Below are 25590 nucleotides of genomic sequence, written 5' to 3'. Positions count from 1 at the left end.
AGAAAGTCAATAAGGAAACAGTGTCTTTGAATGGCACATTAGACCAGATGGACTCAACAGATATGTACAGAACTTTCCATCCAAAATCAACACAACATACATTCTTTTCAGGTGCACATGGAACATTCTCCAGGATTGATGACCTGTTAGGCCACAAAACAAATCTCTACATTTAAGGGATGCCTGTGTGGCTCAGTCGATTAAGCATCCAACTCTTGATTTTGGCTCAGGTCATGATCTCAGGGTTATGAGATCAAGCCCCAGGACAGGCTCCATGCTCAGCTTAGGATTCTCTCTCTCTCCCTCTCCCCCCCCCCTTGGCTCCTCCCCCTGCTCATTCTCTCTCTCTCTCAAATTAAAAAAAATATATAAAAAACTCTACATTTAAGAAGACTAAAATCATATGAAACTTTCCCCCCCAACTACAACAGTATGAAACTAGAGATCAAAAGAAAAAACTGGAAAAACCCATAAACATGGAGGATAAACAATATGCTACTAAATAGCCAACGGGTCAACAAGAAATTGAAAAGAAAATTTAAAAATACATGGAGACATGGAAAATGAAAACACAATGGTGCAAAATCTTTGGGATGCAGCAAAAGTAGTTCTAAGAGGGAAATTTACAGTGATACAGTCCTATCTCAAGAAACAAGAAAAATCTCAAATAAACAATCTAACCGTACACCTAAAGGAACTAGGAAAAGAACAAAAACACCCTGAAGTTAAAAGTAGGAAATAATATAAAGATCAGAGTAGAGGTGCCCCTGGGTGGCTCAGTTAGTTGAGTGTCTGCCTTTATTTTTTTTTTTTTAAGTATTTTTGTTTATTTATTCATGAGAGACACACAGAAAGAGAGGCAGAGACAGGCAGAGGGAGAAGCAGGCTCCCCAGAGGGAGGATGTGGGACTTGATCCCAGGACTCTGGGATCACAACCTGAGCCAAAGGCCGACACTCAACGACAGAGCCACCAAGGCGTCCCAGAGCGTCTGCCTTGGACTCAGGTCATGATCCCAGGGTACTGGGATTGAGTCCCACATCGCGTTCCCTGCTTGGTGGGAATCTGTTTCTCCCTCTACATGCTTGTTCTCTCTCTCTCTCTCTCTCTCTCTCTCTCTCTGCAGAATAAATAAATAAAACCTTAAAAAATTTTTAAGAAAGATCAGAGTAGAAATAAATGAAGTAAAGACTTAAACAATAGGAAAATACCAAAAGAAAAAAAAGTAAATACCTTGTTTTCTCTTTTTTTATGAAAGCAAGAGCTGGTTTTTTAAAAATATAAAACTGGGGATCCCTGGGTGGCGCAGCGGTTTGGCGCCTGCCTTTGGCCCAGGGCGCGATCCTGGAGACCCGGGATCGAATCCCATGTCGGGCTCCCAGTGCATGGGGCCTGCTTCTCGCTCTGCTTCTCTCTCTCTCTCTCTCTCTCCCTCTCTCTCTCTTTCTGTGACTATCATGAATAAATAAATAAAATCTTAAAAAATAAAATTAAATTAAAAAAATATAAAACTGGTTGGGGGGATGGGATAACTGAGTAATGGGCATTAAGGAGGGCATGTGATGTGATGAGTACTGGGTGTTATATGCAACTGAAGAATTACTGAAAACTACATCTGGGGACACCTGGGTGGTCAGCATTTGAGCGTCCACCTTCAGCTCAGGACCTGATGTCCTCCCTCTCTCTGTCTCTCTGTGTCTCTCATGAATAAATAAATAATTAAAAAAAAGATTTTTATTCACCTAATCATGAGAGACACACAGAGAGAGAGAGAGAGGCAGAGACACAAGCAGAGGGAGAAGAAGGCTCCACGCAGGGAGCCCAAAAGGGGAGTCAATCCCAGGACTCCAGGGTCATGCCCTGGGCTGAAGGCAGGCACTCAATCACTGAGCCACCCCGGCATCCCTAAATAAATAAATCTAAAAAAAAAAAAAAAAGAAAAGAAAATTACATCTGAAACTAATGATGTACTATATGTTGGCTAACTGAATTTAAATAAAAAAAAACAAAACAAAACAAAATTGATAAACTTTTAGCCAGACTCATCAAGAAAAAAAGAGAGGACCCAAATACATAAAATCAGAAATGAAAGAGAACAATGACTACTAAGAGACTACTATGAAAAATTATATGTCAAAAACTAGACAACTTTGAAGAAATCAATTTCTAGAAACATACAATCCTTCAAAACTAATGAAAAAGAACCAGAAAATCTGAACAGACTGATTACTAGTAATGATATTGAATCAGCAATCAAAAAGAACTCCCAATAGGGATGCCTGGATGGCTTAATGGTTGAGCATGTGCGTTTGGCTCAGGGTGTGATCCCATGGTCCTGGGATCAAGTTCCACATTGGGCTGCCAGCATGGAGCCTGCTTTCTCCCTCTGCCTCTGTTTCTGCCTCTCTCTCCATGTTTCTCATGGATAAATAAATAAAATATTAACCCCCCCCCCCCAAAAAAAAAACCTCCCAACAAACAAAAGTCCAGGACCAGATGGATTCACAGGTGAATTCTACGAAACATTTAAAGAAGAGTTAATACCTATTCTCTTTAAACAATTCCAAAAAATGGACAAAGAAGGAAAGCTTACCAATACATTCTATGAGCACAGTATTATCCTGATACCAAAACCAAAGACACTACAAAAAGAAAGGAAGAAAGGAAGAAAGGAAGAAAGGAAGGAAGAAAGGAAGAAAGGAAGAAAGAAAGAAAGAAAGAAAGAAAGAAAGAAAGAAAGAAAGAAAGAAAGAAAGAAAGAAAGATGAACAAACTATATAGGCCAACATCTCTGATGAACATAGATGCAAAAATCCTCTAGGAAATATTAGCAAAGCACATTGAACAATACATTAAAAAAATCATTCATGGGATGCCTGGGTGGCTCAGCGGTTGAGCGTCTGCCTTTGGCTCAGGGTGTGATCCCGGGGTCCCGGGATAGAGTCCCGCATGGGGCTCCCTGGATGGAGCCTGCTTCTCCCTCTGCCTGTGTCTCTGCCCCCTATCTCTGTGTCTCTCATGAATAAATAAATAAAATATTTTTTAAAAAATCATTCACCATGATCAAGTGGGATCTGTTCCAGACATGCAAGGATGGTTCAATATCAACATGATACACCACATTAACAAAATGAAAGATAAACATTATATGATCATCTCATTGGATGCAGAAAAAACATTGACAAAATACAATATCAATTCATGATAACAACTCTCAATAAAGTGGTTCTAGGGGGAACATATTTCAACATAATAAATGCCACATATGACAAGACCACAACTAACATCATACTTGGTGAAAACCTCAGAGCTTTTCTTCTTAGATCAGGAACAAGACAAGGACACTTGTCACTTTTTTTCAACATACTACTGGTAGTCCTAGCCACAACAATCAGATAAAAAATAAAAAGGCATCCATACTGACAAGGAAGAAGCAAAACTGTCTCTATTAGCAGATGACATGATACTATACATAGAAAACCCTAAAGAATACACCAAAAAACTGCTAGAATAAGTGAATTCAGTAAAGCTGCAGGACAGGTAATTAATATACAGAAATCTGTTGCTATTCTATGCACTAATATTGAATTAGTAGAAAGAGAAATTAAGAAGACAATTCCAGGGACGCTTGAGTGGCTCAGTCAGTTAAGCATCTGACTATTTTAGCTCAGGTCATGATCTCAGGGTTGTGAGATTGAACCCTATGTCAGGCTCTGTGCTGGGCATGGAGCCTGCTTGAGATTCTCTCTTTCTTCCCTTGGCCCCTACCCCCTGCTTTCTTAATAAAAAGAAAAAGAAAAAAAGAAAAAACAAAGAAAAAATTCCATTTACAGTTGCACCAAAAAATAAATAAATAAAAACCACCTAGGAATAAACTTAACCCAGAAGGTGAAAGACCTGTACTCTGAAAAATATAAAATGCAGATGATAGAAATTAAAGATGGGGATCCCTGGGTGGCGCAGCGGTTTGGCACCTGCCTTTGGCCCAGGGTGCGATCCTGGAGACCCGGGATCGAATCCCACGTCGGGCTCCCGGTGCATGGAGCCTGCTTCTCCCTCTGCCTATGTCTCTGCCTCTCTCTCTCTCTCTCTGTGACTATCATAAATAAATAAATAAATAAATAAATAAATAAATAAATAAATAAATAGAAATTGAAGATGATACAAATGGAATGATACACCATACATGGATTGGAAGAATTAATATTGATAAAATGTCCATACTATCCAAAACAATCTACAGATTCAGTACAATCCCTATCAAAATAGCAAATACATTTTTCACTCAACTAGAGAAAATAATTCTAAAATTTGTATAGAATCACAAAAGACCCCAAATATCCAAAGCAATCTTGAGAAAGAAGAACAAAACTGAAGGTATCACACTCCCAGATTTCAAGACCTACTACAAAGCCATACTAACCAAAAGAATATGGTACTGGGGTGCCTGGATGGCTCAGTTGGTTAAGCATCTGAATCTTGATTTTGGCTCAGGTCATGATTTTGGGGTCATCAGATTGAGACCCTCATTGGGCTCTGTGCTAGATGTGAAGCCTGTTTGGGATTCTCTCTCTTCCTTTCCCTCTGCCTCCCTCATCCCCCCACTATACTCTCTCAAAAACAAAAACAATATGGTGGTACTGGTACAAAAATAGGCATATACATCAGTGAAACAGAATAGAGAGATCATAAATCCATGCTTGTATGGTCAATTAATATACAACAAAGGAGGCAAGAATATACAATAAGGAGACGCGCCTGCATGGCTCAGCAGTTGAGCATCTGCCTTTGGCTCAGGTTGTGATCCCGGGGTCCAGGGATCAAGTTCCACATCAGGCTCCCTGCAGAAGCCTGCTTCTCCCCCTGTCCACATCTCTGCCTCTTTCTCTCTGTGTCTTTCATGAATAAATATATAAATCTTTTTTTATTTTTATTTTTTTAAAGATGTTATTTATTCATGAGAGAGACACAGAGAGAAAGAGAGAGGCAGAGACACAGGCAGAGGGAGAAGCAGGCTCCACGCAGAGAGCCTGATGTGGGACTCGATCCAGGGTCTCCAGGATCATGCCCTGGGCTGCAGGCGGCGCTAAACCGCTGCACCACTGGGGCTGCCCTAAATATATAAATCTTAAAAAAAGAAAAAGAAAAAAGAATATACAATGGGGAACGGACAGTCTCTTTAATAAATGGTATTGAGAAAACTGGACCACTCTTTCTTAAACCATATACAAAAATAAACTCAAAATGGACTAAAGACTTAAATATAAGACCTGAAACCATCAAACTCCTAGAAAAAAATATAGACAGCAAACTCTCTGACATCAGCCTTAGCACCATTTTTCTAGATATGTCTCCTCAGACAAGGGAAGCAAAAGCAAAAATAAGATATTGGGACTACCTCAAAATAAAAGGCTTTTGCACATTAAAGGAAGACATCAACAAGATGAAAAGAAACCCACTGAATGTGAGGATATTTGCAAATGATATATTTGTCATCGGGGTTAATACCCAAAATATATAAAGAACTTATGCAACTCACCATCAAAAATATTTGATTAGAACATGGGTAGAATAGACTTTTTTTTTTTTTTTTTAAAGACGACATACAGCTGGCTAACAGACACATGGAAAGATGCTCATCATCACTCATCATTAGGGGAAAGTCAATCAAAACCACAATGAGATACCACCTCACATGTATCAGAATGACTAATATCGGAAGTAACAAGTATTGACAAGGATGTGGGGAAGAAAGAACCTTTATGCAGTGTTGATGGGAATGTAAACTGGTGCAACCACTGGTGGAAAACTGCATGGAGGTTCCTCAAAAAATACCAAGGAGAAGGGCAGCTGGGTGGCTCAATCGGTTAAGCATCCTGTTATTGATTTCAGCTCAGGTGATGATCTCAGAGTGGTGAGATCGAGCCCCGAGTCAGGCTCTTAATTGGGCATGGAGACTGCTTAAGATTCTGTGTCTCCCTCTGTCCCTTCCCTGCCCTGCTTGTGCACGTGTGTGCACATGGATGTGGGTACACACATATGCACACTCTAAAAAGAAAAAAAAATACTAAGGGGTGTGGGAAATTCAAGCTTCCAGTTATAAAATCAATCAGTCATGGGAATAAAAGGTACACCAAAGGGAATATAGTCAGCAGTATTGTAATAGCGGTGTATGGTGACAGATGGTAGCTACACCTGTGTGGAGAATAACATAAAGTATATACTTGTTATATACCTGAAACTATTGTAACATGTGTCCACTATCCTTCAGTAAAAAAAAAAAAAATACATAGTAGAATGGAAAAAAGAAATTGTCTGGAATGCCTGGGTGGCTCAGCGGTTGGGCATCTGCCTTCAGCCCTGGGCGTGATTCTGGAGAGACCTGGTATTGAGTCCCACATCCCGCTCCCTGCATGGAGCCTGCTTCTCCTCCGTCTCTGCCTTCTGTGTCTCTCATGAATAAATAAATAAAATCTTTATAAAACAAAAAACAAAAAGCAATGAGATCTTGCTATTTGCAACAACATGGATGGAGCTGCAGAGTATGATGCTAAGTGAAATAGGTCAGACAGAGAAAGACAAATACCATATGATTTCTCTCGTACCATGGAATCTAAAGGATAAAACAAGAGCACTTGGGTGGCTTAGTTGGTTGAGTGTCTGACCCTTGATTTCTTTTTCTTTTTTTAAAAAATATTTTATTTATTCATTTATGAGAGACACAGAGAGAGGAGCAGAGACACAGGCAGAGGGAGAAGCAGGCTCCAGGTAGGGAGCCCGATGTGGGACTTGACCCAGGTCTCCAGGATCACACCCTGGGTTGAAGGTGATGCTAAACCGCTGAGCCACCCAGGCTGCCCATGACCCTTGATTTTGACTCAGGTCATGATCTCAGGGTTGTGGGATCGAGCCCTGGGGTTGTGGGATTGAGCCCCATGTCAGGCTCTGTGCTCAGCGTGGAGTCTGCTTGAGATCCTCTCTCCCCCTGCTCTCACACTCTAAATAAATAAATAAATAAATAAATAAATAAATAAATAAATAAACAAACAAACAAACAAATAAAATCTAAAAAAAAAGAGAGAGAACAAATGAACAAATAAAGCAGAAACAGACCCATAAACAGAGAACTAGTGGGTGCCAGAGGGGAGGGAGGTGATCACAGGGATAGGCAAAATGGATGTAGGGGGGTGGGAAGTCCATGCTTCCAGTTATGGGATGAATCAGTCATGGAGATGAGAGACACAGCACAGGGAATATAATCAGTGGTGCTGTAATAGTGTTATATGGTGACAGGTTAGCTATACTTCGGTGAGCAGAGCATAATGTATAGAGACGTCCAGTTACTACTTTGTGCACAAACTAATGAAACATTGTAGGTCAATTACACTCAAAAAAGAAAAAAAAAAAGAAAAAGGAAACTCATATGCATTTCAACACAACTGAGCAAAGGCAACAACTTTGGTTTCTCTATGAATGACTCTTTGGCAATAAGGAAGACCAAACTAGGGATGCCTGGGTGGCTCAGTGGTTGAGGGTCCAGGGCGTGATCCTGGGATCGAGTTCCATATTGGGCTCCCTGCGAGGAGCCTGCTTCTCCCTCTGTGTTTGTCTCTACCTCTCTCTCTGTGTCTCTCATGAATAAACAAATAAAAGCTTTAAAAAAAAAAAAAAACTATTGGCACACATAAGCATGTGGATGAATCGCCAATGCATTATGCTATGTGAAAGAAGCTAGATTCGAGAGCCAAAATACTGAAAGTTTGCCTTTATAAGAAAGTCTGGAAAAGGCAAAGCTATTGGGACAGAAAATATATCAGTGGTTGCCTGGGGCTGGGGAAGTTTCCTGGGGTGACAGAAGTATTCTTTATTTTGACCGGTGGTAGTAAGATTGTATACATCAGCTGAGCTTCAAGAGGGGAGAAACTTATAGTGTGTAAATTATATCTCAATAAACCTTTTATTTTATTTTTAAAGAGTTTATTTATTTGGGAGAAAGCATGAGAGAGAGAACACACAAGCAGTGGGAGGGGCAGAGGGAGAGGGAGAAGCAGCTCCCTGCTGAGCCGAGGCTCCATCCCAGGATCCTGAGATCATGACCTGAGCCAAAGGCAGATGCTTCACTGACTCAGGCACCCAGGTGCCCCTAAATCTGATTTTTAATCCAGCATAGGACCCTGGAATTCCTGTCAACCTGGCAGTTGGACACTGAGCCAGATTTTTAAAAAAATTATTTATTTACTTTTAAAGATTTTATTTATTTGAGAGAGAGAGAGCGAGAGAGAGCATAACTAGGGGGAGCAGCAGGCAGAGGGAGAGGGAGAAGCAGGCCTGATGCAGGGCTGCATCCCAGGACGCTGGGATCACGACCTAAGCTGAAGGCAGACGCTTCACCAACTGAGCCACCCAAGTGCCCCACTGAGCCAGATTTTAAAACTTATACCATTTTGACTTTGGATTATCTTTCCTTCTGTATGGGAACTGTAGCCTCACAAGTACCAGTGCAGGCACTTTGTTGCCTCCCAGTCCCTTCCTCCCTCCCTCTCCAGAGACCACCAATACCTTGAGATTCTCTGCAGGGCTGGAGATACACAAATGTACAGAAACAGTATCACACTGTGTGCACTGTTCTGAAGTTTGCTTTTGGGATCAGCATGTTTGGATAGCTGTCCATGTTAATTTACCAAGTCCTAATTTATTCACTTTAACTGCCTAGTACTTCATTATACGCATATGCCACATTTTATTAATCTACTCCTCTGCTGATGAATGCTTGGCTGTTTCTAGTGCATTGCTATGACAGGCAATGCTGCGATGAACAGCACTTCACCCGTACCTGGGTTTCTAGAATACAAACCTGGAAGGGAAACAATGCAGCCATACACACTGGCCTAGTTGACTAGATATTACTGACTTGCCCTCCAATGGTTATAAAGAGTCTCCTGATGAGCTTCTGAATGGTTATGGCATTTCCTCTCACAATGGTCTCTAATTCAGTGGAAATCATGGTTTTGCTAATGGTTAAAGTGGGGACCCAGTTCACTTTTTTTTTTTTTTTAACGTGGAAAACCAGTAGCCCCTGTGCCATGTGCAGGGAACCTGCCTTCCCCCAGTGATCCTGGTCAGCTTCCTGTTAAACCTGGTACTGCTCCTGGGCCCGGTGGCACTGGATTTTTAAAAAATAACACCTCTACTAGAATATGATTCACATGTATAATGCACCCTTTTAAAGTATACAATTGAAGGATGCCTGGGTGGCTCAGCGGTTGAGCTTCTGCCTTTGGCTTGGGGCATGATCCCGGGATCCCTGACGGAGTCCCGGAGTCCCGCATAGGGCTCCCTGTGTGGGGCCTGCTTCTCCCTCTGCCTATGTCTCTGCCTCTCTCTTTGTGTCTCTCATGAATAAATAAAATCTTTAAAAAAAAAGTATACAATTGAATGGTTTTTAGTACACTCACAGACAGTGGTGTCACTGTCACAATCACAATTTTAGAACATTTCATCTCCTCAGAAATCCAGTTACTCCCTGTTCTCCCCAACCCTCCTCCAGCCCTTGGCACTACTAATCTAATCTGCTCTCTGCCTCTATGGATTTGCCTATTTCGGACTTTCACATAAATGAAATTATATAAGGTGTGGTCTTTTGTGTTTGGTTTCTTTCAGTTAGCCTAATCTAATATTTTTTTTTTTTAAGATTTTATTTATTTATTTGAGAGAGAGAGTGCAAGTGAGAGAAGAGAGCACAAGTGGGGGAAGGGACAGAGGAAGAGGGACAAGCAGACTCCCTTCCGAGCAGGAAGCCTGACACTGCGGATCCCAGGACCTGGGATCATGACTTGAGCCGAAGGTAGACACTCAACCCACTGAGCCATCCAGGCGCCATCTTTTTTCTTTTCTTTTCTTTTCTTCTTTTCTTTTCTTTTCTTTTTTCTTTTCTTTTTTTTTCTTCTTTTTTTCTTTTAAGATTTTACTTATTTGTCCATGAGAGACCCAGAGAGAGAGAGAGGCAGAGACACAGGCAGAGAGAAAAGCAGTCTCCACGCAGGGAGCCCAATGTAGGACTCGATCCCGGGACCCTGGGCCAAAGGCAGATGCTCAACCACTGAGCCACCCAGGAGTCCTACCTAATCCAATAATCTTTTCAAGGTTCATATATTATAGCATGAATTAATACTTCAGTCCTTTAATTTTTTTTTTTTTTTTAAGAGAGAGCAAGTACGCTGTGGGGAGAGGGGAGGGAGAAAGAGAATCTCAAGTAGACTCCATACCCAGTGCAGAGCCCAACTCGGGGCTCAACCCCACAACGCTCAGAATATGACCCAAGCTGAAATCAAGAGTCAGGCACTTAACTGAGTGAGCCAGCCAGGTGCCCCTTCACTCCTTTCTATAGCTGAATAATATTCCATTGTATGGATATGCCACAGTTTGTTTATCCATTCATTAGCTGATGGACATTTTAGGTGGTTTCCTTTTTGCCTATTGTGAATATTGCTGCTGTGAACATTCGTGTATAAGTGTTTGTGTGGACATGTGTTTCCAGTTCTCTTGGGTGTGCACCTGGGAGTAGAACTGCCGGGTTGCGTGGTATTCCATGTTTAACTTTTGAACACACCAGGCTATTTTCCAAAGTGGCTGCACCATTTTTGCAATAGGATTTTATTTATTTATTTACCTAAAAATAAAATCTTTAAAAATAAATAATCTCTACATCCAATATGGAGTACACACATTGTGGGTTGTGAACCCACAACCCCAAGGGAGAGTCACTGCTCCACTGACTAAGCCAGCCAGGTGCCCCTGTAATAGGATTTTAAAACTGACAGAAATATAATAGTGGCCAGTGGGCATGGTAGCTCCAGAGTTGGGTCATGGGAGCACTGGGGCTCCTCACTGTCCCCTCAGGCCAGGCTCATCCCTGCTTCTACGTCTTCACTCCTTTATTCCTCTACTTAAATAGGAATACCTCCTTTCTGCTGACCCCAATTCTTCCCCACATCTACCCTTTGAGAAAGCCTCAATGGGAATCCAGACTAATATCCATCTTTTATTTGCAGAAGGCCCAGGGCCCTGAGGGTGCTCAGTGCGCCACCTGCCTCCTTCCTAACTGGAGGGCCACCAGCCCCTGCCTCCCTCTCAGAGTCATAGCCCATGCTGGCACAGGTTCATGACTCTGGAGCCCATGGTACTTTGCATGGCCCCCTGACTTAGGGTTTCTCTCCAGCACCACCATGAGTCCCACTGGCAGGGTGGGTGGACTTTCTCAGCTTCTGTGCTACCAGCATAGGCCTGGGTGCACACAGGCAGCACTGAGTCTTCACTGGATCTCCTGGTCTGGCCCAGGCCCAGTCCTACCTCCAACCCAGTCCTTTCTGAGGTCACAGTCAATGGGAGGTCTGAATGGGGTGTCAGGAGAGAACTATTCTCTCTCTCTCTCTCTCTCTCTCTCTCTCTGCATGACCTGGGAAAGTCTACAGGCCTCAGTTTCCCCATCTGTGAAATGGGGCTGGTCAGACTTAACCCCCAGCATTGCCAAAGGAGTACAGAAGAGGATACACCCCCAGGGGTGCAGTACCCGCTGTGCTTCAGGAGCTCTTTTAGTGCTTGCCACATTAGACTCCTGATCTCATCCACAGACCTCCTGTCCTTTGAGGTGAGGGGGCTAGGAGATGGCTGGCCTGGGCCATGCACTCACGTCTTCACGTAGGGGTCCGAGTAGCCGTTGGCATCCATGGCAGCCAGGTGTGCACAGCGCACAATGCCGACCAGCAGGCCCTGCTTCTGTGAGCTGTACTTGAGGGAGATCAGGATTCGTCCCCGCTCCTCCAGGGACTTGTCTTCTGTCTTGTCCACCTGTTGGGCAGGGAGCCACTTGGCTAGCCTCACCTGTTCCCACTCCCTCCCTCAGCTATGGGCTACTGAGGCTGTCTGCTGGCCCAGGGGATGTAGGGGATAGCCCCCTTGTGGAGAACCCAGAAGTCAGAGCTTTGACATATTCCCAACCCCAAGGGGAGCAGGGAGGCACGGAGGGGCTGTCTGGGTCTCTCTCATGCTCCAGCGGCTACCCAGGGCTCTCCTCAGGGGTCAGACCTCAGCTATAGGCGTGGTGTCCCAGTCTACCTCCCTGTCCCAATTAGCCTGAGAGTTTCCATTCCCTATCCTTCTGAGACCACTTTCCACCGTCTGGCTCCTGCTCTTCTGGAACTCCTCCCTACCCTCTGTCTACCCGGACATACCAGTTAGAGCCCCCAGGGCTCCTCCTTAGGCCTCTCTGCTAGGCTCCTCTCACTGAAGTCCCAGCCACATCCCTTTGTCCACGATGGTCTGCTGGTTGTCCCTAAAGTGATGCCCCATGTGGATCCTCATAGGCAGGGGCCCTGCCTACACCTCTCTGGAGATGGGCTCCTATGAGGTGAAGTAAGAGCCACCTTCCCCAACTCCCACTCCCAGAGCAGAGATGACTAATTGATCACTGCACTTACTCTGAGCTCATATGAAGCCTCAGCACCTTTCAGTGCTGACTGGGCAGCCACAATTAACGGAGACTAAGCCTGCGAGATTTACCTATCTGCCACTCTGGCCTAGGGCTCTGTGCAGGATGGCCTCACTAAACAGTGATCTTATGCTAGTTTGTGAGATGTGTGAAAATTAAACAATACCAGTGAGCAGGAATATTTGCAGCTGTCTTTCTGGGGTGGGACATTACATACTGCGGTGTTTCATAGGAAGCCCACTGAACTGGGAATGACTGATGTTCACAGACTGTGTAAAATCTAAAATGTAGCATCAAAATGTGTCTTTCCTGCCAGAGCAGATACCCTAAACTGCACTCCTGTGGTCACCGTATGTCTCTGAAACCAGACAAATGAGCTACCAGCAAATTCAAGCAAGGTGTGCCCATGCTCTCACCCATCCACGTGCACGAACACACAGGCATGCACGCAGTCCACATACTTGAAAATATGCCCGCCTGCACTTTCACAGGCATACACTCATACACACATCCCTGCACGCTCACGTCCCCACATGGCTGTTTGTTGTGCCAGGGCTCAAAACTCAGAAACAACCATAGTAGGGAGCTGATGTTGCCTTTTATAAGTCACATTGATCATTTGGAAAAACTGGGTTTTGGTTAGTGACTAATAATAAAATAAAAAAGGTCTTACCTATAATGCAAAGGTCTATGAGTAGGAAAGAATATGACCAGGGAATAAAATTTGGTCAAATTATGCAAAAAGGCAGAGCCAGGATGTTGGCCTCAGGTAGACTTTTTCCCAGGGCTTGGCTTGGGCCAGCCTGCACTGAGCATTCGTCCCCATGCCCAAGCCCCAGCAGGGATGGGTTGGCTGCCGGGCTATGTCCTCTTGAGCTTTTCCCCTGCCCAGGACTCTTAGGGGGAAGATGTCCTCAAAAGGGGATTGTGCCCTGAACATTGGGCTGCTGGAGGGTCTCAGGACCCTGGGGCCTCCTGGCCAATGCCTCCCTGCACTTCTGAATAGGGTCAAGGCCAGGCCTCCAAAAGAGGCAGGGGAGAGAGGACGGGGTCAGGAGGGGAGGGGAAGGGAGACACCCATGGACAGAGTTTGGGAGGCTCAGCTGCTGCAGACAACAGGAGACAAAATTGGTTTGGATATGATTTTTAACAAATTGCAATTTCTAGGAAAGAATTATTTTCTCTTCTCTAGGCAGCTCACAGGTGCCTCATGCCTGTCGTGTTCCGGTTGAGCTCCAGAGCATCCCCAGTTGTTCCTCCCAGGGCCCTCCACACCACAGTTAATGACACCTCATCTCTCCAGGTGCTCAACTCCCAGGTCCGGGAAAGTTTGACCTGCCAGCGCACCCAACCAGGATCTCACCCTTCTCTCCCTCTGCTACAGCTCCCGTCCAGGCTGGGTCAGGCTCATCCCCTCATGACCGTCCCCATCCTTAGCCCCTTTTCCCTCCCGGTCTGCACCTAACGACCCTGTTAAAATAGTCAGATGCCCTAGTCCCTGCTCGGCATAGTCCCTAGTCCCTCTGTGGCCCACCTCACTTACGGTCAAGAGTCCCTCCCAGCTCCCTCCACTCCACCAACCTCTGATCTCACCTCCTAGGACCTAGTCCCATCCTGCTCCCTGCTCCACACAGTGGGCCTCTTGCTCGGGCCTCCAACAGGCTTGGTACTTGCTGTTTCCTCTGCCAGGAATATCCCCCAAACCTCCATCTAAACCACTGGGCTCTCATGCTTTTCTCTGTGACCCTGATCACTGTCTAACACAGGCTGTTTGGGTGATTCACGTCCTTGAATCTGTCTCCTGCCCAAGCTCCACGAGGGCAGGGATTGTGGTCTGTTCCCCCAGCACCTGAAGCTGTGCCAGGCACAGAGCAGCCTGGGCAGCCTGGGCAGCCTGCGGAGCCCCATCCCCAACTCACCGGCAGCTGCTTCTCCAGGCAGATGCTGAACGTCTTTGTGTGGTTGGCTTTCAGCTTCTTCAGGGGCACGCGCGTCTCCCCAATGAATTCGTTATGACGGAATTTGTCCTCGTCACACACGGAGATCCTGGAGGACGGGAGGCATGGCCAGCTCTTCAGACACAGAGGTGCTCCTGCTTTGCTTCCATGCTTCCAAAATCAGTAGGGATTCCCACACATGGGGCAGGCAGGGACATTGGGGGCAGAGTGGGGCCCCAGAGGTGAGGCTGGGGAGGGGCGTGGGGGACCAGGGCGTCTGAGGCCCTCACCCACCGCAGGGTCTTTCGAATCATGTCTTCATCCGTGATCCCGTAGTAAGTAAGGGTCTCGTTCCATGTGGGGTTCAGAGTGTTTCGGAGAGTTTTCGTTCTGAGTTTATTTGCCTGGTGAGAGCAGAAAAGATGCTCTGAGCATCTGGGAGCCCGAGGGGCAGAATAATGCCCCAAAGACGGCCTTGCCTGGTCCCTGGGACCTAAATATGCCAAGGGGAATTAAGGTTGTTAATCGGCTGATTTTTTGAAGACGTTATGTATTTATTTGGCAGAGGGAAAGAGTGAGCACGAGAAGGGGGAGCGAGAGGCAGGGGCAGAGGCAGAGGGAGAAGCAGGCTCCCCACTGAGCAGGGAGCCCAACCCGGGGCTCGACTCCAGGACCCTGGGATCATGAACAGAGCAGAAGGCAGATGCTTAACTCACTGAGCCACCAAAGTGCCCCTGGGCTGACTTAAATGTACGGAGATTATCTAGGTGATCTGGGCAGGTCCCACGTGATTATAGGGCCTTTGAAAGCAGAAGAGGGAGGCAGGAGAGGAGCATCAGGGGGACACGTAAGGAGGGAGAGGTACCAGGTGGACACTGGTGGAAAATGGAGGAACTGGCCAGAGTTGAGCGATGTGGGTAGCCTCTAGGTGCTGGAAAAGGATGGGAATTGCTTCTCTCCTGGAGCCCCCAGAATGGACTGCAGCCCCCCACACTGGAGTTGACCCGGGTAGGAGCTGTGCCAGCTTCAAACCTGCAGCACTGGAAGATAAGTAATGTGTGTGGCAAGCCACTCAGTTGATGACTGGCTACTGCAGCCCTAGGACACTAAAAGAGGAGGCTCCTCGCCTCCAGGTCCCTGTGTATGCTTGGGGTGGAGGTTCTGCAGGAGGTGCTGGGGCTGGACGCCCTCCCACATACCTCCTTGCCTTTGCCCAGGCCCTGCCCTCCACCTGGAATGCCATCTCTCCTAGAAATGCCTGTGGGTGGTACGTCCCAGCTGCCACACTGCCTCCCCTCCTCTCTCTGGGCTTCTGTAGCTCCGGGTCCTCATATTCCTCACTGTGCTGCCCATTTAGACTCAGCCCCATGCCGGCCTCCCCTTGCTGTCTGCCGGCCTGGCTCTGGGGTCAGACAGGCCTGGGTCCCCAGGCCGCTCCATCCCTTGCCTAAGCTCTGTGGAGCCCAGCAGGTTACTTATCCTCTGTGGGCATCAGGTTCTCCACTATAAAAAAGGGCATAATAATACCTCTTTCTCAGCATGGTTTTCAGGAGCCTTCTTTATCAGGAGACTGCTTTTTTTTTTTAGATTTTTATTTATTCAATCATGAGAGAGAGAGAGAGAGAGGCAGAGACACAGGCAGAGGGTGAAGCAGGCTTCATGCAGGGAGCCCGACCTGGGACTCGATCCTGGTTCTCCAGAATCACGCCCTGGGCTGAAGGCCACGTTAAACTGCTGAGCCACCCGGGCTGCCCAGGAGACTGCTTTTTATGAAACACTGCCTACGTGGGAAATCCTGTGCGTGTGGTAAGGTCCCTAGGACTAGCTTTCCAGCACTGTCAATTTGAGGTCCCATGAATCTAGGGACTCACAGCATTGAGTTCCTGAGTTAGGGACACTCCCCTGGTCATAGTGCCCTCAGCCTTCAGCGCCCTGGGAGTCCCACCTGCCAATGAGGACACTAGGCCTAGAGCGGGGAGCAGCTTCTCTAGGCACAGGTGGTGGGCTGCTGCTGTTTCCCCAACAGCCCTGCACCCCCAAGAGGGAATCATCACCTCTGTCGGGGTGGCCCTCCTGCCTTGTGGGGAGCCTCAGCCCTTACAAACCAGCCCAGGGAGTTTGAGTCTCAGGCTCAACGGGGGCCCTAGCAGCCTGGGGCTCCTCAGCCCGGGGGTAGGACTGCTCAGTCGGGCTGCAAGAATCGGTGGCAAGGCAGGCTCCCTGCCCAGGAGGGCATACCCATTACAGACTCTTCCTATCAGGCCACTTGAAGACCCAGAAGGAATTCCCCAACTACTGGTTTCTTAGAAAGAGGTCAGGACAAGAACACCAGCCACTGGGCTCTGGGGCTCATGCTCCTGTGTCCCATGTCCCCCATCTCCCTCTGGTCTCCTCTTAGAAGTGAAGCCGCTAGTCTCTAGTTGATTCCCTGCCCCTAAACAATGGGGTCCACATAACCTGCCCCTTGAAAAGTCTGTGGGTTCCAGACCCAACTCTGAAAGGATGATATAACCCTCTCTTCCCGTGAAATTAAAAAATAAGACAACACTGAACTATAAGACACATGTAAAGAAGTGTTATCGGTTTTGTTCCTCCAGGGCTAAAGGTCAGCGTGATGCTTTTGTTTAATAGCAACTTTTTTCTGAAAAAAACTTTCTTGGCTGTTTGGGTGACTCAGTGGTTGAGCATCTGCCTTTGGCCCAGGGCGTGATCCCAGGGTCCTGGGATCGAGTCCCACGTCGGGCTCCCCGCATGAAGCCTGCTTCTCCCTCTGCCTATGTCTCTGCCTCTCTCTCTGTGTGTATCTCATGAATAAATAAATAAAATCTTAAAAAATAAAAAAAAATTATTCAATAAAAAAAAAAACTTTCTCTTTTCCCAGGTGCACCAAGTGCTTAGTCTGCCCGCTGGGTCACCGAGTACAGGAACAAGGGTTCTGTGGCCCCCAAACTGGGCAGCACCTACCCACTCCATCTACCTTGTGTAGTGTCACAGGGTAGCCCACAAACATTTTAAAGGCTCTGATAAGTCCTAGAGTAAAGACACCTGTTTAACAAGGTTTCCCAATGTTATTTGGCCACAGAGCACCCCCCCCCACCCCAAACACAATAGTAACCTCCAATCGAGTCTGCTTCTCATAAAATGCTGGCCTAGAAATTCTCTGGAGGGTTTCCCCAATTCATCAGGCAAGCGGTGCTGACCTGAGGTTCCCAGGAAGTCTGGGGGCTGTGGGGCTAACTGGGTGCTCTGGGTGGAGGTGAATCACGGAGATCCCATCAACTTGCTTGATCTGTGAGAGGCCATGGGAGGTATGCACCTCCTTGGGCATCCTGAGTTCAGCCTGGGCCCAACCCAGCAGGCAGAGTTGGCTGACAGGCCTGGGATGGACCCCCTCACCTTACTGGCTCCTGGCAGCAGATGCAGCTTGACATAGGGGTCTGCTAGCCCGTTGTGGTCCATCGGCTTCAGGCCCTGCGTGGAGGGGAACAGCAAAAGGTGTGAGATGGGAGCTGGAGACACAGAGCAGCCAGGGCCTCCAGGCACCTCGGTGGGCAGGTATCCCTTGTCCCTGGGCCTCCCAGCTGGGTCCATTCAAGACCCTCTCTGCATAGGCCCCCTGCGCCCATGCTCTCAGAACAGTGAGGATGACCCAGGGCTGGTGCTCTCCCCTTCCCCTCAGTGTCCTGGCCCAGGGCAGGTGTCATGGGATGTCTTTCAAGACCAGACTTTGTCTTTCTATTCTCCCTTTCTGTGGATGCCAGGTGACTCCTCCACCTCTGAATGAGGTCCTCATTATCCTGCTTTGGTGTGGCCCTTCCTTCTTCTGGATTCCCCTTCCCCCATTCCCCAACAGAGACTTCCCTCACTGATCCCATGTCCACGTGACCCTCTTGACTTTCTGTCCACTCACCTATAGATTTCCCTCTTTACCATGGGAAAATGTTCTGTGTCCTGGAGACCAGGCTCAATTTCTTTCTGGATTTGCCACAGCTCCCTGCCAGCCTAAGTCTAAGGAGGCCATACAACCTGGCTGGCCATGGAGGGTCCCTCCACAAGATGGCATCCCTCACTAACTTTGAATAACCAGTCAAGTATGCACAGCCAGGGACCCGATGGAACCAGAAACAGACAGGGGCTTATCTGACCTCATGACTGCTCTTAGCTCTGAAAATTATACTCTTTTTCTTCTGCGGTGGCACACAGACATGTAGGGAGGCAGCTGTGATATGTGTGGCATCACAGATGAGCTGCCAAGTTGGCTACTCAGGAGCAGACCCACCTCTAAGGAGGACTGAGGCTCCCTCCTCCCCCTGACCTTGGTTTGGTTTGGAGAGCTGGGGGGAAGAGGAAGCTGAGATAGGAGGTGGGCTCCTCCAGTCCCCCCATGGCTCTACTCCTGGGAAGGAGTACACAGACTTTAGAGCCAGGCTGGCTGGGGCCCACATCTCTGCTCCTGCACTTATTAGCTGGGAGGGTGGAGGAGTGACTTTGCCCCAGAGCCTCAGTGTTATCTATAAAAGGGGTTACTAGTCCTCATTTCCCAGGGGTAGGCAGGAGTAGAGGTGGCAATAGTACCGCGTGGTAATTTGTTCCCCTTCCTCACCCGCTGGGCCCCTTTGAAGATGCTGGAGAGGGGGCCGAGGGCTGGTGTGAGGGTATCTGAGCTGTGCAGGAGCTTCTGGGGCTCCGCCTATGCCCGGCTCTGCAGCCCCGTGTGCACCCATGGCGAGGACACAGGTCCCCCATCTCGGCCTCACCGCCTGTCCCTGATGTGCCCAGGGCTGGCCATTCGGTCAGTGCCTTCCCAGTCGTTCTGGGCATGAATTCCCAGGTGTGCGTGTTTGTGTGGGTGGGGGGCTGGGTACCTGCCTCCTCTAGGACAGCAGCTGGGACCTGTGACTGCACACTTACTCACTTGATGCTCACAGCCACTGCATAGGCGGGGTGCTTACCCTATTTTTACAGAAGCAAACTGAAGCTGCCCTGCTTACCCAGAGGGTATGGCCGAGTTAGGGTCCCAAGTCCATGGCATATGGCCCCCCGTGCAGGGCCTCTCCACCTGTCAGCCCTACTTCAGCCTCCTTAACCCCCTTTTGCTCCCTCCCCAAACCCCAATTCAGAGCCCCAGTTCCTCCTAGCACCCCCTCCCCTGCAAAACTGGATCTCAGCAGATAATGACCTGGAGGATGGGATCATTCTATGGCTTGGGGTCCTCTCATGCCCCACCTCCAGTGTTTTGAGCGACACATCCCAAAGGACACACACAGGTACCCACAGAGACTCACAGATGCACACATGCACCCCCCTCCCCAGTACAGCCCCACAATCCTTCTAGAGCCTGGGTAGGGAAGGCAGGGCACAGAGGGGCCTGGTGTCTGGGCTGGGAAGGGGAATGGATGGCTCTGGCCAGAGTGGCCTGCCAGCAGGTGCCCATTCCCCAGTTCCCAAGCCTGGACAACTGCTACAAAGCTGGGTGAAGAGAGAGGGAGAGGGATATGCCAGGGCCCTGCAGCCTGCCCTCCCCTTGGCACAGCTGGGAGTCACCATTCTCGACTCCTTTCCTAGGGGCAGGTCTGGAACCCTGGCAGCAAGCCCGGGCAGCTCCCCAAGGAGAGGGCTGTGCCCCATCACGACACTGGGCCCAAAGTGGACACTGCCGTGGCAGCCCAGGCGTGCGGGGCCCAGGCGGGGCGGGGGGGGGGGGGGGGAGGGAGGCGCCAGGCAGCCTGACCCTCTGAGTGGCAGAGGCATGGCTGGGGGCGCTGTGGGCAGGGAAGCTCACAGGGTGGGTTGAGGGCAGGGTCTGGGCCCAGGCAGCTCTGATTTTAGTCCCTTGCCCTGAGACCAGCCCAGGCCCAGACCCCTCCACGGCTCTACGGGGAGTCCTACCTTGGCTACACTACTACCCTTACCTTGGGAGAGAACATCAACTTTGGCACCTTCCACCCAGAGGGATCGATGGATCGATGCACAGGGCAAAGGGAACAGCACGGCTAAGAAGAAAGCTGATGCCTGGCAGCCCAAAGCGGGACATGCTCCTGGTTCCAACCCAGGGGCCAAAGAGCAATGCTGGGGTCCCGAGCCCCAGAGATGGAGCTCCTGCCTGGAGCCCACTCACTCCGGGTGGGAACCTTCAGGAGGCCAGAGGCAACCAATCCAACCCCTGCCCCCCTGGCCATCAGGACAGCCTGTCAGCTCTCCCCTTCCCTCCTCCCTGCCACAGGCCCTCCCCAGCTCTTGCCCCACACTGCTGTCCCCCACGCCTTCCTCCTTTCATTCTCTTCTTGCCTTTTTCTTCTACTCCTTCCCTGGATGTCTGGCTGCGGGAGGCTCTTAGGGCAGCTGAGGAGATTTAGGCAAGATGCACCCATGGTGCAGATGCCACAGAGCCTGGACAGGAAACAGTGTGGGGGACAGGCCCTCGGACCTCAGCCCCTCACCTGCACCCAAGGCCCTGGACCCGGGGGACCGAGGCGGCCGGCGGGGGCCTACCTTGGCCTTGCTGATGGTACAGTGGAGGGCGTTGTTTTCCTGGTCGTAGAGCAGGCTGAAATCCAGCGTGCCCAGGGCAGCTGCGGACAGAGGGCTCAGGTCATGCTCTGGCCACACAGTGGAGGAGAGACACCCACCCCTGTGCGGTGGGACAAGGTGCCACATTGCCACAGTGACTGCCATCAATTGAGCACCTACTGGGTGCAATCCCTCCGCCCAGCCTCCCAGTGCTACCAGCACAGCCAGGTTCCAGATGCGGGAGGAGTGGAGGCTCAGTGAGGTTAGGTCGGCCCCAGTCACCACAGGTGGTGGCCCAAGTCAAACCCAGGCAGTAGGCCCCACAGCCCAGGCCCCTGTGGCTGGTCCCATGTTGTGCAATCATACAGGGCACTCAGCCAAAGGTCCCTGTCCTCCTGCCCTCTTCATGCAACTGCCAGTCTTGGCGCCATGCCTCGGTTTCCCTGATGGTTAACTGTCACAAGGATTGTATAGGGAGGCAGGACAGGGCCTTGAGAACCTCTGGGCCCTGGCCGGGCTGACAGGCTGATCCACCCCCAACAACACTTAGCGCTGCAGCTCCCCAGTCTCTCCATCCCTTGGGGGGCCCTGGGCAGGCTGCCAGAAGCCAGCTGGGTCCTCACGCTACAACCTGCCAGCCTCTTCAAGGCAGTGGGTGAGTCCCTAGGGGCGGGCAGAGCGGGCAGCGATAACTAGGTGCAGCCATAGCCATCAGGGACAATCACGCGTGGCAGCTGTGGCTCGTTGTGCTCACGTGGCTCATGGCGTGAAGGTGGGGGTTGTGGGTTGGGGGACAGCAGACCTCAGGGGGCAAATCTCTAGACAGCAAGATGCACATTGACAGATGTCTTTAGAAACCCCGATCCTGCACACAGACTGCTGGGCTGGTCAACTGGCAACCTGTTTGTTCGTTCGTTCGTTCGTTCATTCATTCATTCATTCATTCATTCATCCATTCCCAAGCTTTATTACAATAAGCTGGCCTCTAGGGATGAAAATATCAATAAGGCGGGGTTCCTGCCCCAAGGAAAGCATAACTTAATGGGAGACACTGATGAAAAGAATCTGCCCTAGCAGAGTCTGGTGAGCCAGGAGCAATAGGAGTTCAAGGGGTATGCCTTGCCTGGCTGTGAATGGGGGCCACCAGGGAAGGATCCCTAGAGGAGGTGACGCTTCACCAGAGCCACGAAAGATGAGTAGGAGTTGGCCAGTGCACAGTGGTGCAGGGAGAAAGGGCATTCCAATCGCAGGCCAACTGGAGGTGAGAGGCTGAGCCGCTGAGGTGAGGCTGGGGGAAGGGCGAGGCTCTCCAGGCCAGCAGCACCTAACGCGGTTCTAGATTCATGCTGAGCCTGGATATGCTCATCTCATGTATCTGCTGCTTTTGCACTACAATGCCACAGCTGAGTAGATGCCATACACCTGACCTCGGGGCGTCGTGGGGGTGGGGGTGCGGACAGTATGGCAAAATTTGGCTTTGCAGAGAAACAGGCAAATTAAGGTCCATGTGGAGCCTCCCTTATTCTGAGGTGATGGTACTAGGTTGCATTTGTCTTGCTCTCTAAGCTTCTAAGACAGGGTAAGGAAGGCACTCGGCTCAGTCTCTGCCCTTGCCCAGGAGGGGCACAAGTGGGGTACAAGATCCGCCGCACCTCTGACACCTGACCCTGGGTTCAAGTCCTGGCTCTATGCTTCCTTGCTGTTTGACTTTAGCTAGCTTTTCTAGCCTCCTTGTTCTCAGTTTCCTCATCTGCAAAATGGAGACGCAATAGTATCCAGTTCACAGCACTGTGCTTTGACAGCCCCTGGGGTACAGAAAATGCTCAGTACGTAATTATAAAAGGAGCAGATCCACTTAGGTTATTTTTCTGGATAAATGTACTTGCCCCTCTGAGACGCCTGCTGGAATGAACTCGTTCCAAACTGGATCACTCCCCTCCCAGCCTTTGTGAAGACAGTACACAAGTGGTCACTTACACTCTTCTGAATGACCTGAGTCATCGCTGTGACTACAACTCCCATTCCATGCGTTGTGGTTGCAGCCTGGATGAAGTGATCCCCAGCAGCCACTCTTTGAGGTTTTCCTAGGTTTTCTTCATTTTTCTGCCTCCCCCTTTGCCAACAGCCTGAAACTCCTCTTAGAATACTTGCCTCTGATAGCACAAACGGCCCTCCTTCCTTTTCCATAGCACTTGTTCCTCCTACCAAACCAGGTGCGAACACCTGCTAGAATTGTGTCCAAACTATGAGTCAGTAGGCCTTGAGCAGAGCCTATCGTGCTTTTCCTAAGTAGAGTTAGGGTGCTTTGGCGCTCGCTGTATCTGGCCGGTTTCCGGACTCCCATCTATGCAGGCTGGAAGTGAGGTATATAACACCATGCCTATAACGACAACCACAGCCATGGTCCCAATTTTCTCCAGGTCCACGCTTTTCTAATATTCTCCAAAGCTGTTGGCTTTATGTGATAGTAAATTAGTCTGCTGCTCAGTTCAGGCCTACCCATGGCTTGTTCTCTCAAGACATCAGCCTCCAGAGAGGAGCGACCATGCCTCGAGCCACACCAGCGACACTGGCAAAGAACAGACGTTCGATCTGCACAGCCAGGCCATTCGACCCAATTTGCTCTCCAGCTGTTCACAGGAGCAGGGATTTGGTGATGCCCACGAGTTAAGATGCACACTCCGCAATCTTGCCCATTTCCCACTCTCAGAGGAGGCCAGCCAGACAGACATTGGGGCCACCTGCTCCACACTGGGAATCTCAGGTCCCGGAGAAGAAAGGAGAAGAAAGGAGCCCCCTTGCTGGCTCTGCAGACATCTCTGTTTAAGGAGGGCTGACACTCAGTGAAAGCGACACGTATGATCAATTCCCAGAAACAGCACACCCTGGGTCCCCTCCATGTGATTGATGAATTCTTTTGACTGCCACTGGAGGTTTTGTAAGAAATAATGGTTTATAAATGTTTATAATAGTTTATTATAGTTTATAAATAGAAGTATGGTCACAATTTTTAGAGATTTGCTGATGGTGGAGCTCTCTTAGGGATCTTACAGTCCGAAGTCTTCATTTCCCATTCAGAGAAATGAGGCTCAGAGAGCGTTGGTGACCTGGTCAGGGTGGCCCAGCAGAACTAGACACAGAATCCAGACCTCTTCATTTCCATCATGACAGTTCTTTTCTTAAAGCCTACTGGCTTGGGGGCAGCCCAGGTGGCTCAGAGGTTTAGCGCTGCCTTCAGCCCAGGACATGATCCTGGAGACCCAGGATCAAGTCCCACGTCGGGCTCCCTATATGGAGCCTGCTTCTCCCTCTGCCTGTGTCTCTGCCTTTTTCTCTCTGTGTGTCTCTCATGAATAAATAAATAAAATCTTAAAAAAAAAAAGCCTACTGGCTTGGGACACCGGGGTCACTCAGTGGTTGAGCATCTGCCTTTGGGTCAGGTCGTGACCCCGGGGTCCTGGGATCGAGTCCCCGCATCGGGCTCCTTGCAGGGAGCCTGCTTCTCCCTCTGCCTGTGTCTCTGCCTCTCTGTGTCTCTCTCTCTCTCTCTCTTGAATGAATGAATGAATAAATCTTAAAAAAAAAAAAAGCCTACTGGCATCCCCTCCCCCCCTTTTTTGTCTGCTACTTTGTGTAGCTGAAATCTCAGGATGATGCAACAGAGAACCAGAGAGAGAAAAGCAGAGTTGCTGACAGGGACAAGGGAGGGCTGGGCCACCGTCCTAGAGGGGCCTCTGAGCTGGAAAGGGAGCTGTGGGCTTCTGGTACAGATAAGGAGGGTCCTAAGGGTAGGGGAAGGTGCTTATCTGTGTGAGCCACTGCATCCTGCCCTCCACCCACTGAAGTCACATGCCCTGGCTAAAGTTTACAACCTTGGAAAAATAATGAGGGTTGGTCACTAATGGGCCGGTGAGAGTTGTCACTCGCTTGTCGATAATTATAGAGCTTTAATGGGGCTAATTCAGAGAAAATCAGGCTCAAGCCCCTGTTAGTTCCTGTAAGGCCAAACATCCCTTTGCTCTGCTGATGGAGACTGACAGCATCATTCTGACATTGGTTTGTACCTGGACTTTCCTCACCCCCGTATACCCTTGGGAATAGGAAATCAGCCCTTGCTCGTTTTTTTGTTTTTGTTTTTTTTTTTTTTTAAGAAAAATGTCAGTCTCTCAAATAGTTCTAAAAAACTGTGGCAAGAACCACAGAAAGTGCATTTCATAGATGGGGAGGCACTATGAGGCACTGAGCCTAGCACTGCAGGGGAGACAAAGAAGAAGGAGCCCTATGTCCCTGCCTCCCAGGAGCTCAGAGGCCAAGGGTTAGAACTTTAGGACCTTCAGAAGTCTATTCATTCTCCCGCTTTAAATTATTCAAAGGTTCACCACTGCCCCCTGGACTTGGTTTAACCTCCTTGGTGTAGCATTTAAGGCCCTCTGTGACCACTTTGTCCTCATTCTGGGTCTTTCTCCCTTACTTCAGACACTTGACTGTGGCACCTCTGGGTTGTTTCTTCTACCTCTACCTGTGCACATGGCAGTCCCCGTGTCAGGAGCATCTTGCTTTCCTAATTCCACTTAGTCAGCCTGCTTCCTCCCTTCTCCCAGCCTGGAGCAGAACCTTCTCTGTGGGTAAACTATGTAAACCAGCACTTCCATTTGGG

General features: G+C 49.0%; 1 protein-coding gene across 1 annotated transcript in view; it reads right to left on the bottom strand.

Moving 5' to 3' along the window:
- The window catches only part of DOC2B (double C2 domain beta), a 38482-nt gene that overhangs the window by 9145 nt on the left and 3747 nt on the right, over nucleotides 1-25590 (bottom strand). The window contains exons 2-6 of the mRNA XM_025476190.3: nucleotides 20916-20995; nucleotides 17820-17894; nucleotides 14718-14827; nucleotides 14406-14532; nucleotides 11689-11846 (exon numbers count right to left, since the gene is read on the bottom strand). Of these exons, the coding sequence (XP_025331975.3) occupies nucleotides 11689-11846; nucleotides 14406-14532; nucleotides 14718-14827; nucleotides 17820-17894; nucleotides 20916-20995 (550 nt within the window). The remainder of the gene's footprint in view (nucleotides 1-11688; nucleotides 11847-14405; nucleotides 14533-14717; nucleotides 14828-17819; nucleotides 17895-20915; nucleotides 20996-25590) is intronic.

This window comes from Canis lupus, chromosome 9, assembly GCF_003254725.2.
Source record: "Canis lupus dingo isolate Sandy chromosome 9, ASM325472v2, whole genome shotgun sequence".
NCBI classification, from domain to species: domain Eukaryota; kingdom Metazoa; phylum Chordata; class Mammalia; order Carnivora; family Canidae; genus Canis; species Canis lupus.
The sequence above is the reverse complement of the archived record's forward strand: the minus strand, read 5'-3'. Positions and strand labels throughout refer to the sequence as shown.